The sequence below is a fragment of the Apodemus sylvaticus genome, chromosome 10 (genome assembly GCF_947179515.1).
Source record: "Apodemus sylvaticus chromosome 10, mApoSyl1.1, whole genome shotgun sequence".
Classification (NCBI taxonomy): Eukaryota; Metazoa; Chordata; class Mammalia; order Rodentia; family Muridae; genus Apodemus; species Apodemus sylvaticus.
In genome coordinates, this window is record NC_067481.1 from 62208362 (window position 1) to 62226548 (window position 18187).

Sequence of the window (18187 nt, forward strand, 5' to 3'; positions counted from 1 at the left end):
TAGAGGACCAAAACACACAGATAGCTAAGGGCGGCATGATGAGAAGAGGGTTCTGCCAAGAAGGTGTGGAGAGCAGGGGGCTGGGCTTGCTTTGTGGGCATTTCTAGGCTATATAGCAGGAGAAGAACAGACTAAAGCCCTAGATCCTACTAGGAATTTCACAAGACCAGCCAGGTACCCAGAGTGGTGTTGGAGAGATAAGATAGGCCCCGGAGAACAAAGGATCAGTGATCCTGATAAAGCCCAGGAAAAGGACCTTGGAGGGAGAGCCAGGATAGCCAGCAGATCCCAGAGGCTCAGGAGTTTCCTGCCGCTCGCTCGGAACACTCTTACTTTTAGGAACTGAAGAGGTAGAAAAATGGAGTAGGTAATTTCATAGCCTAGGGAATCCCCCAGTTGTGGTGCCACCAAACACAAAGCATTAGTGAAGAGCTGCTGAATAAAAAGCCAAGTGCACGCTGCAGCGTTCTCTGGCTGGCTGAGCACCGGACTGGGTCATAACAAAGGAAACTGAAGATTTCTCTGCTAGTCGAGAGACTTGGACCCCATATGAGCTACCTCTTCAAAAGGCCCTCAGGGCAAGGGAGGTGTAGACAGTTAGTACCCTAAGTACATGAAGCCAGGAGTGTTGGGAGCTCACTTTTTAAAGTTTTATTTCATTGGGTTTAATACACAATTAGGTGATTTTGCTCAGTAAAATTTCCACACTTTAGGTTCCAATAAACTTTAATGTGGGAGAGAAGCAAAACCCAGTACCTAGCTCTAAAGCAGGATCCCAGTAGAGGAAGGACCCCATTTCTCCAGTTTCTACCTCTAGTGATTTGTGTGCAAGGAAAATATTGAACTTAAATTGTTTTGTTATTATAATTCTGCTTCAAAACTTAGGATTGAATCATTCCCTAACTTAATACTACTGTGTCTTAACTGAAGAATTATACTTCAGTTTTCTGAGTTGCTGTCCCAGGAAGAAAGTATACATTAGTAGAGCCAACTTTTATTTTCCCATTGCTGTAAGTGAAAAATACTTACATTATAATAGTTCCCAGTGTTTCACAGTAAGGTAAGTTTCAGTCATTTTCTACCATGAATGAGGCAGATTCTTAAAAATAAACAGCTTCTTAGAATCAATTCAAGCCACCACCACCATCCCCACAGTAAGAGCAGCTGAATAGATTCATAAATGTATTTGTTAGCCTTGGGGCCTCCAAATTGCACACAGGCAAGCATTCAGGGAGGTGGGCCTGCTTCAGAGTGCAGCTGTCTTTCTCAGTGAGGATCAGCCGGTTGTCTCTCATCCCATTGTTTATCTTAAGCCTTCTTGTCCAAAAGGCCAGAGCCTAGGTCATAAGCCCAGACTGAGAGTAGACTGTGCCCCAGGCTGCCCACTCCCACCCTTGGTATCCGTCTGGCAGAGAACGTATCTGGAGATGATCTTGTGAAAACTGTAGCGGAAATCTCGGTTCCTGTAGGCATAGACAATGGGGTTGACAACTGAATTGGCATGTGACAGGAGGATGGCCACATTCATCAGCCACTTGGGCTTGTCCTTGGCCAGGGCTGGATGGAAGAGGGTGACACAGTTGATGGCATGCACTGGGAGCCAACACAGAGCAAAAATGCCCACAATCACAGCCAGTGACTTGGCTGCGTGGATCTCCCGCTGGAGCGTGGTCCTGGAGTGGCCCATGAGCTCCATGCGCTGCAGCTGTGTGCAGGCCACCATGAAGATTCTGATGTAGATCACCAGCATCATGAGCAGTGGAGGAAGGACACACCCGAAGAAGTTGAAATATACCATGTAGCTCATGGGGACCACATTCTCAAAGAGACACTTCACAAGATAGCAGCTTTGATTCGTGATGCCATCCCCTGGTTCTGTGCAGTTGCTGGTGGCACTGTCTCTACTATTCCAACCCAGGAATGGAGTCAATCCAATGCCAAAGGCAAGGACCCAGAGGACAGCAATGATCCCTCGTGCTCGAGTCCCAGTGACCAAACTCTTATACCTGTTCAAGAGAACATCATCTGTTATTGGTTATTTTACAGTATTCTTTGACCAGCCTATCCCTGCTGGTGTCCCACAGGCCCTTAGCTCTCCTAGCCATGAAGGTTCACCCTTGGGATACCACGGCCATCGCCCAACACTAGAGATGCGGGAGCAGACGTCAGCTTTGCTGCAGCAAGTGTAATAAGACTGCCATTCTAGCTAGGTGTGGTTGCGCATGCCTTTAGTCCCAGCATTCAGGAGGCAGAGGCAGGGGATCTCTGTGAGTTTGAGAACAACCTGGCATACAGAGTGAGTTCCAGGATAGCCAGAACTAGGTAGAGAGACCTTATCTAAACAACAAAACAAAACAAAAAAGACTCATTCTTGAGTGCTCATTTCTGTTTAGTGATGGTCATATGTCTTAAAGGCCCTTTTAATAGCCTCAGCACTGGGTAAGTTTAGATCTCCTATGAGGTACTGTTTGATTGTTGAGATAAGCCAGTGAATAGATCATGCACAAAAAAGAGACCGGCATCGGAAGGGATGTGCACACGAAGTCACAAGGTGTCACAAGGTGACACCTGAACAAGGGTCCAAGGAGCCCCCTGGACTTTGGTGGCACTACCTATAACTTCTGACAAGAATCACTTCTCTCAACACCAAAAGTTTGCTTCAGAACTGGTTGTGACGGATGCACGCCTGCAATCCTCCAGCCAGGAGGCTGAGGAAGGGGCTCCCGAGTCAGAGGTCAGCTGAGGTGGGGGCTCCCGAGTCGGAGGTCAGCTGAGGTGGGGGCTCCCGAGTCGGAGGTCAGCTGAGACCATAAAGCAAAATCTTATCTCACAAAAGAAAAACAGTCTTCAGTCTCTGCAGATGAGTGGCTTCACTACTGAAGGCTAGGACACAGGTCTGTTAATGCCTCATCTACAGAAAGCTGCTGGCCAGAGGGTTGCTGAAACTTAGGAAACCAATATTGATACCAGGCCCTTAATTTGTTACATATAGTTCCCCTCAACTATAATGACAACCATGGAGGACAGACCATATCCTGCTGAACAGATATTCCTGGGACCTAGCACAGTGCCCAGTATTTAGTTCAGTTCTCAAAGCAGAACCATTATGAAAACATCCCTCATTTGCTACCTGCTAGCAATAGTGTTGCAGCGACTGTGAACTAGGCATGCTCAATTCAGTGGCCTGGGCAGGCCAGAGAACCAGTACGACTTCAGAGGAAGCCAACTGCGACCTGCTCCACATACAGTGATCTAATGATTGTTTGTCTTTGCCACTTTCTTTCAGCAGTGGGCAGCACCGTTGCAGGGCCTTTACCACAGGACGGCCTGCCGAACGCAGCTGCTCACCGCGTTTTTCTTGGCTAGTGATGAAACCCTCTTAAAAATGTGTTTCCTTGCCAGTGCCTCTCCAGGGATGTCACTAGCATAATTAGTATCTACAGGGTAGCAAAAGGCCTCCACAAAGACTGGGCACTCTAAGACTGTGTGAGGTAGCCTGCGCTATAGCTCTACTTTTGACCATTATTTTCTATGTATTTATTTTATGTGCACCGGTGTTTTGCCTGCATCTGTGTCTGTGTGAGGTGTCAGAAGCTTCAGAACTGACATTACAGACAACTGTGAGCTGCCATGTGGGTGCTTCCCAACATGGGGGTCCTAGGTCCTCTGGAATGGCAGTCTGCACTCTTAACCACTGAGCCATATCTCTAGCTCCTAGACATAACAATATTAATTTGGTTCAGTTGATTACAGGCCAGCCTTGGTGGGCCATCTGGGATAAGCAAATCCCAGCACGCCCATTCTCTGTCAGTGGCTGGTCCAAGTCCGGTGGTGAGATCTTCTGGCCAGTAAGGCCATAGAGCAAGGCTGCAAGGGACCTCCACCAAAGTGTAACGTCCCAACAGCAGAGCAGCCCACGAGAAGAGCTCTGCCCTGTGCCAGCCACCCCCACCCTTCTGCTTCTGACACTTTAATAACAGGCTGCCATGGCCACAGCCTCAGCAGCCATCTTGGACCATGAGGATCAAAGGAAAGACAAAACCTTTATCAGAAGAGAAGGAAGGAAAGAGCCTAGGTCCTTCATGACGTCTTTGAACTACGAGACCCTCATAGCTCTGTGTTCTCATTTCAGGAAACTAAGGGACTACAGACAGAGCTCATTTGTCAAGCATGATGGGTTTGGCCCCCAGCATCACAGAAACGGGATATGGTGGCACATACATTTAATCCCAATACTCAGGAGAAAGAAATAAAAGAATCAGAAAGTCAGTGTCATCCTTGGCTACATAGAAAATTCAAGGCCATCTTGAGCTACATGCAACTCTGTGGAGAGTGAGAATTAAAGAGGCATCTTGGCAGCACACATTGGTAAGAAGTGCTGACAAGAGAATTCAAAACCCAGTGAGGCTGCTTCACAGAAAGACAAGACAGAACAAAGGGTATGGGAATTAAAGGTCTCGTTGCAGATACACCTACTAGGTCCTCGCCCCTGGCACTATACCATGGATTCGTATTTTACTTCCTTTTCAGGACCAGCAAGGCAGCTCAGCAGATGAAGGCACTTGCTGCCCAGCCTGACAGCCTGAGTTCCACCCCAGGACCCACGTGGTAGAAGGAGAGAACCAAGTCCTTCAGATTCTCCTCTGCCCTACAAACACACCCATGTTGTGCCTGTGCATACTGAAACACAAATTAAATACATAAATGTCCTTTAAAAGAAATAAAAGCAGTGTTCATGGAAATAGCTTCCCACTAGAATTCAAAACAGAAATCCATTCACATCCGAACTTCTGAAAAACCGCTGAGTCCTGCACACGAGAGGAAGTTTTGTGCAGACTGTCTTGGATAAGGGAGAGAGCCGACTGTATCAGGGAGCAGCAGGGGACAGCTGACCCGTGGACCCTGTCCCCAGGGCCCATTGTTTGCATTCCATTTTAGTCCTTTGTGTTCTGCTAGGAACCAGAAACCTAATCTCTGCCCTCAGAAGAGACAGAGAGTAAACAAACAAGTATACATATATGTCCTCATGACCTGGAGTGAGCTCGACCCTGTTAAAATGATAACATGTTATTATCATGATAGCAATAACCAACCATAAGAAACAGCAAGGTAAGCATCAGTATAAGACAGCCTGGAAGATCTCTCAGTGGAGATCTAATGGATGAGAGGGAGTAGAAATCTCAACAGCCCTCACTCAGGCTTTGAGAAAGTGCCGCTGATCGTGTTGTGGAGTCATCTGGCCACAGCGACCGAGTTTTAAGGGGACAAGAAGAGACAGAGAAGTTATGGAACTATTTCAAAATTCAGGAAAAATGCTCCCTGGGACCAGGATTTCCGCTCGGATGATGCAATGGATCCTGGAAACAGAAGCAGCAGGCCTGGATGGTGGCTTAGACAGGAGATGGGGAGGGGCCCAGGCTGCTGCGTGGTTTCTAGGGGTTTTCCCCAATATCCTAACACTCACTGAAACAGATGATTAAGGGCTAGAAGCCCAGAGATTAAGGTCATGGGAAGAATGATATTAGTTAGCTGATGACGCTGGTCCTTAGAGAAGATGCAGAAAGAACTGAGTGGTGGGTGTGGTGGTGCGTGGGAGGTGGGGGCAGTTAGATAAGGAGTTGGAGGCTAATATAAGCTATATAAGAGGCTATTCCCAACCCCATCCTCCCCCAAAAGAAAGAACAAGTCGGGAGAGCTAAGGCTAAGAAGGCAGAAGGACGCGGGGCCTGTGTGAAGAGATGCTGCCTGTGGGGTGGCCGAAGGGTAAAATGGCTGGTTTTAAAGACAAAGGCTGGGTAGTGGTAACATGGGGCTGTGTCTTCTCTGAGAACTGCTGTCACTTCCGAGGCTGAGGAAGGAGAGGAGGAGAGCTTGCCAGGCAAACAGTGAAATGGTCTTTGTGATTCTGGTGGTGGTACCACTTTGTATTTGAAGAGGTGCAGGCTGGGACCATGGAAGTGGGAGCTGAGAAGGGAAGGAACAATGAGGGAGTGAACGGAGTGCCCAGGCTGGGGGAGTGACCAAGTGTCCACCGATAGCAGCAGCAGAACAGAAAAGGTCCAGGAAGCCAGAGTGAGACAGTCCAGCGAAAGACTTGCATACTTACAGGGAGTGGGGGTGAGGTTGGAAGAGAAGGCAGGCCTGACCTGGAGGGAAGTCTCTGCCTGAGGTTTAGGGGTCAGTGGCCTACAGTGAGGGAGGAGCCTCCCTGGGGAAGGGAAGAAAATCTCAGTGGAAGCTAGATGGTAGAGGGGTGTGGAGGGGAGAGGTGGGAGAGTGGTGGGTAATGCTCAGACAGTGATTGGGAAGGAGAGGTGGGACCGTGAGCCCTGAGCTAGAGGAAAATACACCACACTGTAGCTTGAAAGTTGGTTATTTTTGAGGATCAAGATACTTAGCTAAAGATGAAGTGTACACATTTCATTTGTACTGCACCAATGATACTTGGGTGTGCGGTCATTGCGTTGACTTCTTCATGCAGACCCTAACTGCTCCCTGTCAGTGTTCTAGGTTATGAGCCTTTGAACCACACAACCAGACACCTAACTTGAGACAAGTGCCTGCATCCTCCCCTCAGCAAACAAACTCTAGTAGCACAGCACACATGCCTCTTCTCTCTGGGCACACTCTGCCCTGAAACTTAACACATCCCACGAACCCAAGCCTCATGGGAAGGGGTCTGCTTGCCCAGGGTACAGGTCTGGAAAAGAAGGCTCAGAGCTTAAATGATCTGCCCACTACCTTTACATCACAGCAACATGAAGCCCACTGAATTGATACTAATGTTGCCCAAGGGGGCTACTTTCCATCTGTGACACCCACCCCTAGGCCTTCGGGGCTCATCTCACAAAACCAGTTCCCCTTCTGCTGTTAACCAGCCACATGTCAGACACTAGTTTCTTCCCCCTGGCATGAGAGCCACTTGCCAAATCCTGGAGGGGGAAGGGACTCTACCACCACCTGCCAGGGCAGTAGTTCTCAACCTGTGGGTCACGATCCCCTCCGGGGTCAAAAGATCCTTCCACAGGGATCTCCTAAGACCATTAAAAAACACAGAGATTTACATTAAGATTCATAACAGTAGTAAAATTATAGTTATGAAGTAGGAAACGAAATGTTATGTTGTTACCACATGAGCAAATGTATTAAAGAGTTACAGCATTAGGTTGAGAACCACTCCCTAGGGAAAGAGAGCTGCAGGTTCTTCACTTAGAGGATACAACCATCCCATGACAGCAAACCCCAGCACGTGGACCGAAGAGCAGGAAGGAGAAAAGGCAGGTGTCCCTATGCTGGCTGGACACTGGACTCTTGGGAGCCCTAACATCTGAAGCCTAGCACACCCCCTACCCCCACCCCCGTTATTGGCAGCAGAATCTGGTTCCCTGTGTGTCAAAGGTGCTCAAAACATCCTCAGCTCCACATGTCTGGCCATCTTCACAAAATGCTCCTGAAAGGATGCATCATTCCCGCCCCTAGTCCTTGTGCCAGTCAGTGTTCTGCTGTGGGAGGGTGTTAGGGCAGCGCTGAGGCCAGGCTGCTTACCCCAAGACCATGACAAAGAAGGGACAGGCAGGAGGAGTGAGTGCGGGCAGCTGCGTTCCAGTCAGGGCAGGAACAAGCCCAGTCTGCATGGCCCACATTAAGGGGTTGCTCTGGGAACGCGCACAGAGACCCTGGCAAATGGTCATGGCTCTGTGCTGCGTCCAGAGCTGTGCACAGATCTCCCTTCTAAAGCTCATTAGCTAAGGATTGGTAGAAAGAATCACGCAAAAAGTGTGTGATTGCCGCTTACATAATGAATGCACTGGGGGCTGGGCCACGGGCAGCGGTCTGCTCAAACCAGGCCATCGGCTCTCAGGAGGCTTCCTGTTCTGAGCCCCTGGACAGTGGCACGGCCTGGGCCTTGCAGCCTGAGCCCTCTCATAAACAGGGACTCCGGAGCTGGTCCCCAAGGGGCAGCTGCGACTTAACATAGGTTGACATCGCACTTTCTGTGGCTGAGGAGCCAGGGTGGCACTTAATGAGGCCCTGGGTTCCATGCCGAGCCCCCAACAGAGGACTTCCTGAATGCCGCCACTGCCTCTCAAGCTGCTGAGGGATAGCTTTCTTCAGACTGAGCCTTGCCCACAAGCTCCATTCCTCAGTAAATACAAACATTTCTGTTGTAAGACAGTATATGTCTGGTTTTGGTTTTGGTTTTTTGAGACAGTCTTAATTTGTCCAGACTGTCCTGGAACTCAATATGTAGCCCAGGTTAGCCTCAAACCTAGAGTGACATTTATTTATTTATTTATTTATTTATTTATTTATTTATTTATTTATTTATTTATTTATTGCCTCAACTTCCTGAATTCTGGAAGATGTGAGAGGCTAGCCCGACATGGGCAGTGCTGCCCCGGGCAGGGCAGGTGGCCCTGGTTGTTTGAGAAAGCAGGCTGAGCAGGCCACTCAGCAGTGTCCCTCCTTCCCTCCGCGGTCTCCGCTCCAGTCCCCGCCTCCAGCTCCCTGCCCTTGGCTTCCCTCCGTGATGGACTAAATATAAGCTGGAAGATGAACTAAACTTTTTCCTGGCTACATGGAGAACAGAGAGGAAAGGGTACAGGAGGGGGTGCCCTTTCCTCCCCAAATCGGTTTGGGTCACAGTTTTTATTACAGCAATAGAGGGTAAACTAGGACAATCAGCATGTTTGGGGTAAGTGACATCAGAATGCTTGCACCTGGAGGAGAGGCTGATGTCTGACATCACCCAGGAGCCTGAAGGTTAAGAGAGGCCCCAGGTAAGGCCACGCCGCCAACCAAGAGACCACAACAGGAAAGAGCCTGAAGCCAGAGACGGGCCCTCGTCCAGTTGTGAAGCTATATTGCTAAAGACTCGTGGAAATGCCAAAGAGAGGCGAGCCTTCATCTTCTGGAGCATGGCTGATCATCCCACCAACTTCCTCTGCTTCTTCAAGCTTCTCTGATAAACCTGTCAGGACATTCCATATAGGATTCTGATCTACTGACCACAAGCTAGTCTGCCCGCAGGGTAGCAACAGCTTAAGAAGCTCCAAACAGCAAAGCAAATAGCTGTGAAGTTGCAGGGACCTGCCAAGGAACCCCAGGACTCACCAGGAGACAATCACTTTAAGAGACACAACGTGCACGAGGAGGAATCAGCAGGGAACAGAGTACCTAACGTTCCAGGCCAGGGAGGCATGTGCAGAGGCCTCAGAACAGAAAGTTCCAAGAGGTGAGGGGTCCTGGAATCCAGGGCAGACACACAGAAGGGAGGAAGGGGGAGGGAGTACCGGGTGGACCCGAGGCCTCAGGGCCAGATGCAGGTGTGGAAATCGGCAGTGCAGGCAGATGTTCCACTGGGAAGTCAGGCTGGTGGGCCTGAAGCTATATGAGCAGGAAACCAAAGACGGGGCATTGGGATGTTAGAGGGAGGGCCTGCATGGGGTAGGAGAAGGTCAGTGCTGGGCTCCAACAAGGCAGGAGGAGATGAACCCTCCAGGGAAAGTCTGGTGAGCCCCAACCTTTACATAGTTCACACCCAACCACACTTCCCAGCCTGTGGGTTCAACCTAGGCCTGAAACATACTGGGCCACGAGCTCCCAAATACCTCTTCCTGCATCCTACCTTTCAAAGCAGCACCATACAGATGCCTAGAAATTTGGGAGTTGCCCTGGGCTCCCTCTTCTCTCCAACCCAATTCTACCCGTGTCCCCAAGCCCTTGTGACCCTGACTCCTATATTCTCCTGTTCAGCTACAAGCACACCACTTAACACTGCCCATAGGATCTGCTGGCACAGCGGCAGCGCCCACACTCCCACCTAGCCTGCCCCACCCCCGACCAGCTGTCGGTAGGCCTGACTCACCAGCTGGATGTGGGTCCATCCTTGTCTTCTCTTTGCTGTCCTGGTCTCCTGGTTGGTGGTGTGGCTTTACCTGGGGCCTCTTCTCAAACTCTCAGACATCAGCCTTCTCTCCAGGTACAAATGATCAGCTGTCAACTTATCTCTACTACGCCATCTCCGTGGCCTCTGCCGCAATCACACTTCCTTTCTTCCTTGCCTGGATGACACCTGGCTTTCCTACATAGTCTTGTCCCTCTCAGTCTATTCAACTGTCTACCGTAGTGGTTTTAAAATCAAGATCTACCATAACTAAATTCCTAATTAAAATTCTACCCTTGAGGGGCTAGAAAGATGACCCAGTAATTGAGACCACTGGCTGCTTTTGCAGAGGACCCACATTAGACTCCAAGCACGTACGTGGCTGCTAACGACCCTCTGAACCCCAATTCCAGGGGATCCAACACCCTCTTCTAGATTTGGCAGGCATCAGGCATGAGTGTAGTGCATATACATACATGCAGGCAAAGTATATAAACACATTAAGATTAAAATAAAATGTGCATTTGCACCTGGCACGGCAGGAACACACCTGCAATCCCAGCTCTTGGGAGGAAGAGGCAAGAGGAGTCTGAGTTTCAGGTCCAGCCTGAGCTACACAATGAGACCCTGTGTGTCTCTGTCTTTCTCATACTCATACACAAAAGAGTAAAGAAAATAACATCCCAGGTTGGGATGCAGGCAGCTCCCGGGTTGGGATGCAGGCAGCTCCCTTGGTAGCATGCTTACTGAGCATCATGCAACCCAACACCCATAAACCACGTGCACTGTCACACACCTGTAACTCCAGCACCCAGGAGCAGAAGGAAGTGAGGTTAAGCCCAAGGCCAGCCTGGGCTAGGAGGCACCGTCTCTAAAGAAATGAGTAATTCTACATTGGCCTACAAGTCTCACCTAGTTATCTCAACTCACAAAACTACAATGAACCGACCTCAAAAACACAAAAATAAATTCATAATCATACTAAAAACAGAATTGGAGACAATCAGAGAACAAAGATTCGGTGAGTTTCTACAGAAACAAGGTGGTAGACCATGGAGTCTTCACTTGCATATGCAAATAGTGGGGATGAGAGGCTCCAGTCCGACAACCAGCAGGGGCTGGAAAGGTATTTAGAACAAATCGGGAGTGGCAGCCTGTGCCCCACTTTCTGGGCTGCCTCTAGTCCTGGGTGCTGTGGCCTCTCTCCTTACCCGTCTTGAGCTTGAGATCCAGCGGATGGAGGAGGGGCTGGGAACATTTTGACTACGCTCACTCTTCCAAGGAAAGAATCCAAACCCACTGAATCCTTCCTAAGAGTCGGTCCTAGCCAAGCACAATGGCACGTGTGCATAAGCCCAGCCACTTGGGAGGTAGAGAAAGAGGGTCGGGAGTTTGAGTCCAGCCTGGGCTGTGTGAGCTATGCTATCTCAGCAAGCCTGAGAACCTGAATTCAAACCCTGGGATCCACGCGGTAGAAGGGGAGAACCAACTGCGGCAAGTTGTCCTTTGCCCTCCACGTGCACATCCTGGCATGCATACACACACACAAATAAGTAAATGTAAAGATGGCGGCACACAACTGAGGGTCGCTCTGGGAGCCAGCAGGAGGAGGCTTGCTTTCCCTTCGGTGCCCTTTTCTGGGTTCACACACACCTCCTAGGTCCTTGTTTAGGACGAAATCTGAGCCTCCTAGAAGCCTCCAGGCCAACTGTGGCCTGCCTGTCCCACCCCTACTGCTCCGCATGCATCGCCAGCAGCTCCCTCTGGGTTTACTATATGGTGGGAAGGGGAGCACCTTCACAGCAAGGATAAGATCCCACAGTCCTAGAGCTGCTACAGGAGCTCTGAGCACAAGCAGTTGGACCAAATGCAGCTGCTTCTTGCAGTCACGCTGCACTTTAGCTGCCTTGCATCATGTCTGCTGCATGCAATGCTTATAGGGCCCACGTCACAATCCGCTGGTCCCTCACTCACCTACCATTCATCAAAGAGCACTTACAGAACCTGTTGGGTTCTTTCCCTGTAGCTGTCCGCATGCTGTTTGGGGCTCACCCAACAGTTAGCCCTGGGTGCTTCCAGGCTAACTAACAACTCTGAGCCTCATCTTTGACATGCCTGCTCCACCGAGTTCTCAAGACTAGCCCTGTGTGGCCTCTGTTGACAACTTGAAAACCCCAACACACAAGACAACCCAGGACATCGTTCGAACAGCTCTCGTGGGGCACAGCAGTATTGCCACAGGCTAGACAGAAGAGCCTGAATCCTGCTAGTGGCTATGAGGAAGGAACCTGCAAGGCTGCAGACTCTGTGCATAGGAAAGGAATGCAGACTGTCTTGAGAAAAAATTTCCTGTCATTCTGCATTGGTCAGGGTTCTCTAGAAGAACAGAACTTATAGAATGAGTGTATGAACACACACACATGTGCGCACACATGAACACGTGTGTGTACACACACACATATGTAAAGGGAATTTATGGAAGGGTTTATAGGCTGTGGTCCAGCTAGTCCAACAATGGCTGTCTACTGATGTAAGAGTCAAGAATCCAGCAGCTGTTCAATCCTCAAGGCGGGAATCCTGAGGCAGTAGGCTCTAATGCCAGTCAAGAAATGGACTTCCAGCAAGATTGAGAGTAAGCAGGCAAAGAGTCATTTCCCTCCGTCCTTTATATAGGCTGCCAGCAGAAGGTGTGGCCCAGATTAAAAGTAGATCTTCCCACCACAAATGATTTAAGAAAAACTCCCTCAGAGGTGTACCCAGCCACTTGGGTTTAAGCTCATTCTCAAGGCAGTAAAGTTGACAAGCAAGAAGAGCCGTCACACACTTCCCACCAGCTCATTCTCCAGATAGCTGCAGGCAGCAGTCCATACCTTCAGAACTGGGTGAAGACCATGGTCTAAGGTGCAAAGCCAAGGACCACTTCCTGGCATGGCTGTCCTTGGGCCACAGCCCTTGTAGGGAAGAATGGCTAGACTACATACAGCAGCTATGCCATTCTGAGCACAGACCAGAGCCTTACTCAAGGAAGAGCCCGTGATGGCCAGAGGGACCTATCTCCTCCCACCCCTCAGGGGAACTGTGACAGCCAGAGTGCGTGCCCACCTCACTCCCATCACCTCATGCCTGAACATTTCCACGATCTCCTGATAACTGCCCGGTTACGTCAGGCCTGACTTCTCCTGAAGTCTCAGCCCTTCTGAATTCGTGATGTTAGGTTCAGCCTGGCTTTAAGATAGGTGGGAGGGCCTCCTCGACCCACCCGCCCTCCCTCTGCCTGCCATGTTGGCTCCAATGGAAATCCTGCCAGACGAGGGCCAAGATGGCAATTGCCTCCTGATTTAGGGTTGTTGTTCGAGCCCTGGAGATGGAATGAGCCCCCTGTGTGCAAACAACCAAGGATAAACAACAAAGGAGGACAAACAAAGCAACGCCCAGTTCTGGGTAACTCTGGGCTTGCACCTGGAGCAGGAGCCAAGACCTGCAGGCCACGCCCCAGAATCTGTAGCTACCTGCCTCAACCCATGGCACCTGCTGCCTGCCTGGCTTTCCCAGCATCTCCAAGCCCTGTACCACGCTATCCCTTCCTGGCCTGCGAGGGATCCTCTGACAAACATTTCCTTCATTAAAGCTTATTAAATATGTCGGGTGGTGCACTGCTGTAGCCCCTGTTACCCAGGCTTGAGTCCAGGGGCTCCTGAGCAGATCAACACATTTATTTTTTCTAAACAGATGGACCAGTTTTTCTTCTAACATCTTACCAGAGAGCTCTATATAGATCTGCACTCTCAGGCACTCCTTCCTGTTCTGTTTTGTACTGTTCTCAGAACATACATTCCTACCTTCCAGACAGAACACAGTAACACACACACACACAACACACATGGCCTCAGTGTGGCAGAAAACAGAAGAATGAACATGGCCCTTGCTCTAGTAGACACATCTCCCTCCAAGACACCGCGTCCTTCAGTTCCTCTAGGAAAATGGTCGTGTCAGCCCTTCTAGACAGTCAAGCATGGTAAAAGGAGAAACTGAGTCCAATGAGCAGGGGAGGGAGGACCCCCAGAGTGAGTCAGCTCTGATGTGGCTAGAGCATGAAGGGAACAGGATTAGGCTATGAGGAGGAAGTACTCCTGTGGGAACCAACCGGAAGCAGCCAAAGGATGAAGTGAGAGCCAGAGGCTGCTGTGGGCAGAGCTGCGGCTCACCTCCAGTCACCAGCACACACCCCAGCTCTGCTGTGTTTATCTCTAGCACGACCCACAGTGGAAAGTTCCCAGCATGGGGAGTCTCCACCAGGGCAGAAGGCAGGACGGTCTGTGTGGATACCCCTCGCTATAAGGACAAAGGGCGGGGCCTGATGCGATCAGTCTGCTCTTTTTCAGATGAGCACAAAAGGCTTGTTTTTATGCCTAGCATGACCTCTACACCTGCCCCCCCTTTTCATGCTGCATTATCCCTTCATGTTAGTAAACCCAGACTAGCCCATGGGAGCCAGCAGCTCCTGCAGCATGACTCCATCCGAGCCACAGAGGTAAGCCTAAGAGTTTGTTTTGCCTGGGTAAGAATTGTGCCCAGCTAAGTAAGCGTTCAGTGCTGACACCCTGCTTACCCTGGGTGCTCACACCCTGGGTGTCACACCCTGGGCTTCGCCTACTCACTGCTTGGCTTCCTTCAAGAGGGACAGTGCCTCCTAAACAGGGATTTTTTTTTTAATTATTTTTTTTAAGTGTTATGTGTGTGTGTCCAATTGTAGGAACCCAAAGAGGCCAGAAGGTTTTGAATCCCCTGGAGCTGAAGTACAAGGTAGTTGTAAAAGTCAGCCAGATGTGGGTTGATGGGAACTGAACTCTGGCAGAGAAGTATGTGATCTTAATCCCTGTATGTATTTATGTATGTATGTAGGATATAGGGTCTCCCACTACAGCACAGGCTGGCTTGGGACTAGGACTCACTCTGTAGCCTCAAACGAGTGATTATCTTCTTGCCTTAGGCTCCTGACTGCTGAGATCACATGCCTGACCATACGCCCCAATCTGTAGTAGGGCCCTTCTGTCCTGATGCCTACCTGTAGCTCCTCAGCCCCAAGGACAGCCTCGGAATCAACTCAGAGTTTGGAGTAACTCAGACCATATCAAAAAAGAGAAGCATCATTTCAAAACCTGCCTGTCAGTCGGAGGGTTCTCAAGCTTGATGTATCAGACCCAGGTTAGATATTAATGCTGGAAGCCTATATATACACCCTACCCCAGACTCGATCCAGCAACCCCAAATATGCCCTGTAATCCTCATTTTTCTTTTTTAGATGAGGGTCTTGCTTGCCCAAATTAACCTTGAGCTCTTGGACTTGAGCAACCCCCTGGCTTCAGCCGTTCTGAGTAGCTGGAACTGCAGCCACAGAGTTGAGCTCAAAGTAATCTACATTTCAACCTGTTGCCCCTGGATTGTGCTTTGAATTGCTGAGGGCAAGAGGCCCAGGACACACACATTCCCAGGAAGGCTCAAGGAAGGGTAAGAACCGGGTACGCTTCTCAATCTACCACAGCGCCGTGGACAAGTTAGACACTAACCCCTGCGGGGGTGTGGAGGGGGAGACAGCCGTGCACACTTCCAGACCCCCGAGGACAGGCCTGGGGTGGGAACCGGAACACTGGGCTCCAGGTTGTTTTCCCTCCCTTCATCTCCGACTGGCCCCTCATCCTTAGCAAAGGCAAAGGAGAAGTAAGAGCCAGTGATTCACGTCTGTTTCCCCTTAAGACGCCCACACCCACTTTCTTCGAGACCCGCCCAGCAAAACCCAGGACAAGAACTAACAGATTTAAACATTTATGGAACTTCCTGCTCAAGTCATGTGACACGAGAGATCCTTGGAGCCGGTCCTGGACGAGCACTGTGTATCTGGGGCTCTTCCAGAGGCAAGCCCAAAGCGCTTCCCTGGGATGGGGCAACTCAAGCCGGGGGCATGTGACTGCCCTACAGAAAGAGAGTTCAAAAGGCCACCAAGCACTTACCATGGGAGCCCAGAGCCAAGCGCAGACCCACAAGAATGAAGGAAACAGAACACTACGCAGTCCCGGGCTCAGAAGTCCCTGGGCTGTACCACACCTGGTAGGATGTGTGTGAAGCCTCCCGGTCAGATGCTAAGGAGAGGGGATGAGGGGCAGCCCACCCACGCACAAGCATGGGCTTCCTGTTCCATCCAGGACACAAGCCACAAGGACCAGGCTTGTCACACCTGCCTAGTCCAAGATTTGTAGGAGCTTTCTGCCAGTCAAGTCTCCAAACACATTTCTCCTATAAATGCCAGCTTCCTGTGGCCAGGATCCTCTTTAGAAACAGCAGGAGGACCCCTCTTCACATCTCTCAAACACTGGTACCACACACGGCCTGTGAGACATGCGGATGGCTACTGGAAGACAGTGCCTCTGTGCCAGACACTCATCCCCAGGGTTATAGCCCCCCACCTGCAGGATGCAGACGACAGTCTGTCCTCTGCACGGTTTGAGGATTGAAGCATGCACATTTAATAGGAGTTGCCAGACACACAATCAGAGCTGAGTTCTTGCCTTTCTCTTCCTGCTCTTGTGACTCAGTTTCCTCCTCAGCTCCAAATCTAAAGAGATATGAAGCTTGCCTCAGAAATGCTGAAGGGCCCAGGCATTAACATACATCAGCAAACTCAACTTTAAATTTATTAGCTACAGGTGGAAGCCACTTCCCCAGCTGACTGACTCCCTGCCCTGGATCCTGTTTTCTCATCGAGGAAAAGGAGAAAGTGATCTAGACATTCTCTGGGAAACAGTGAACAGGGCGCAGTCACCAGTTTTCTGGGCCTCTTCAGGCTCCCGGGCACTGCGGCAGTATACAAATAAGGTTACACAATGGACCAGAGGCTCTAAGGCTGCCTTGTCAGTGTTCAGTGAACCAGTAAGCACAGTAGCTCTTAAAAATGTCTGGAAATACTCTGAGCCACCGCGAAACTAGTAGGGACCAATGCTCCTAGAGTTTCCCACCAGAGTTGAGCCGGCTGCCTCATTTCGGAGTAGGCACATTTGAAAAGCTATGTCGTGAGTCCTATGCCCCTTCTAAAAGTACCAATTCCAGCGTCCAAAGTTGCCTCGTTCTTAGTTGATGCCTCTCCGGGCCCTTTACGCACAGGACCACGTCTGGCAGCTGCTCTGATCCGCATGCCCGGCTTCGGGCAGCAGCTCTGTCTCTCCAGAGGGCCGGGGATGTGCACAGTGGAGTTGCAACCACACAACTTAAGGAAGCTAAATCTTCCTGAGCCCTTGGCAGGTAACTCGTCGGACGCACACTTCCCAAAGCCCCTAAGGGTGTCCTTATGCAGATCCCCTAAACTAGGGGCGACTGGAGCATCCCTGACGTCTAAAGGGCGCCCAGTCAGTGGCCTGTTCTGCCACCCCAGGAGGGTCTTGATAGCCGGCAGAACAAGCGACGCGGGAGATGGCTGGCATCTTCCATTCCAGTGCCTAGCGTGCTCCTAATCTAGCTCATCTGGGATCCCAGAAAGTAAATCCGCGGGCCTGGAGAGGGCGCCCCTCTGTAGAACCCAGCCAAGGCAAGAAAGATTCGTCTCACCTGAGCGGGACGCGAATGGCCAGATATCGGTCGACAGCCACCGCCAAGAGGCTAAAGATGGAGCTCTGTGTGAGCACCAGTACGAAGCAGGCGAGGAAGAGGCAGCTGTGAAAGTCCGTGCAGAAGCCGAGGCTGATGGTGATGGCAAAGGGAATGGCGAAGAGTCCCACGGCCACATCGGCCGTCGCCAGCGATACCAGAAAGTAGTTGGTGGGCGTCTGTAAGGCACTCGAGGCTCCCACCGCGGCACACACTAGCACGTTTCCCGCCACCGCCAGCACGGCGATAACCAGCTCCAGCGCCACGTACAGCGCGTCCTCCGTCTCTAGCTGCATGGCCGGGCCAGCCGGGCCCGGGGAGTCCTCTACCGGGATTGTGTCGGACTCAGGACAACCGCTAAGGTGCCGCCAGGCATGGCCACAGTGCAGAGACCGCGCGTCCTAAGCCGGTCTGCGCCGCCCAGCCCGTGCGCTCGGGACGGGGCGGGGGCGTGGCCTGGCGGGGGCGGCGCCCATTGGCCGGATGCCAGGAACCGGTCTTGGCCCCGCCCCCTGCCCGGGGTCCTTACTCCAGCTGCTCTTAAGCTCCGGGAAAAACGGGTTCCCGAATTTCCCTCGTCGGGAGCTGGGAACATTCAGAAAGGAGCGCAAAGTCCCAGCCTTCATCCTGTCCTGCGCCCGAGCTGCGCACTCTGAACTGACGCCC

At 51.0% G+C, this 18187-nt stretch overlaps 1 protein-coding gene across 1 annotated transcript; it reads right to left on the bottom strand.

Moving 5' to 3' along the window:
• Positions 1-636: 636 nt before the first annotated feature.
• Positions 637-17953, bottom strand: Adora2b (adenosine A2b receptor). The gene is made up of 2 exons (XM_052196463.1): positions 17483-17953; positions 637-2006 (listed from the first exon to the last, which is right to left on the bottom strand). The coding sequence occupies exons 1-2, from the start codon at positions 17815-17817 to the stop codon at positions 1343-1345; spliced, it is 999 nt and encodes a 332-aa protein (XP_052052423.1). The 5' UTR covers positions 17818-17953; the 3' UTR covers positions 637-1342.
• Between the last annotated feature and the right edge of the window lie 234 nt (positions 17954-18187).

Excerpts from the sequence above, each read along its gene's own strand:
- Adora2b (XM_052196463.1), bottom strand. The coding sequence starts at position 17,817 with ATGCAGCTAGAGACGGAGGACGCGCTGTACGTGGCGCTGGAGCTGGTT. Across the intron at positions 2,007-17,482 it reads GCCATTCGCGTCCCGCTCAG|GTATAAGAGTTTGGTCACTG; the intron begins GTGAGACGAATC and ends TCTCTTGAACAG.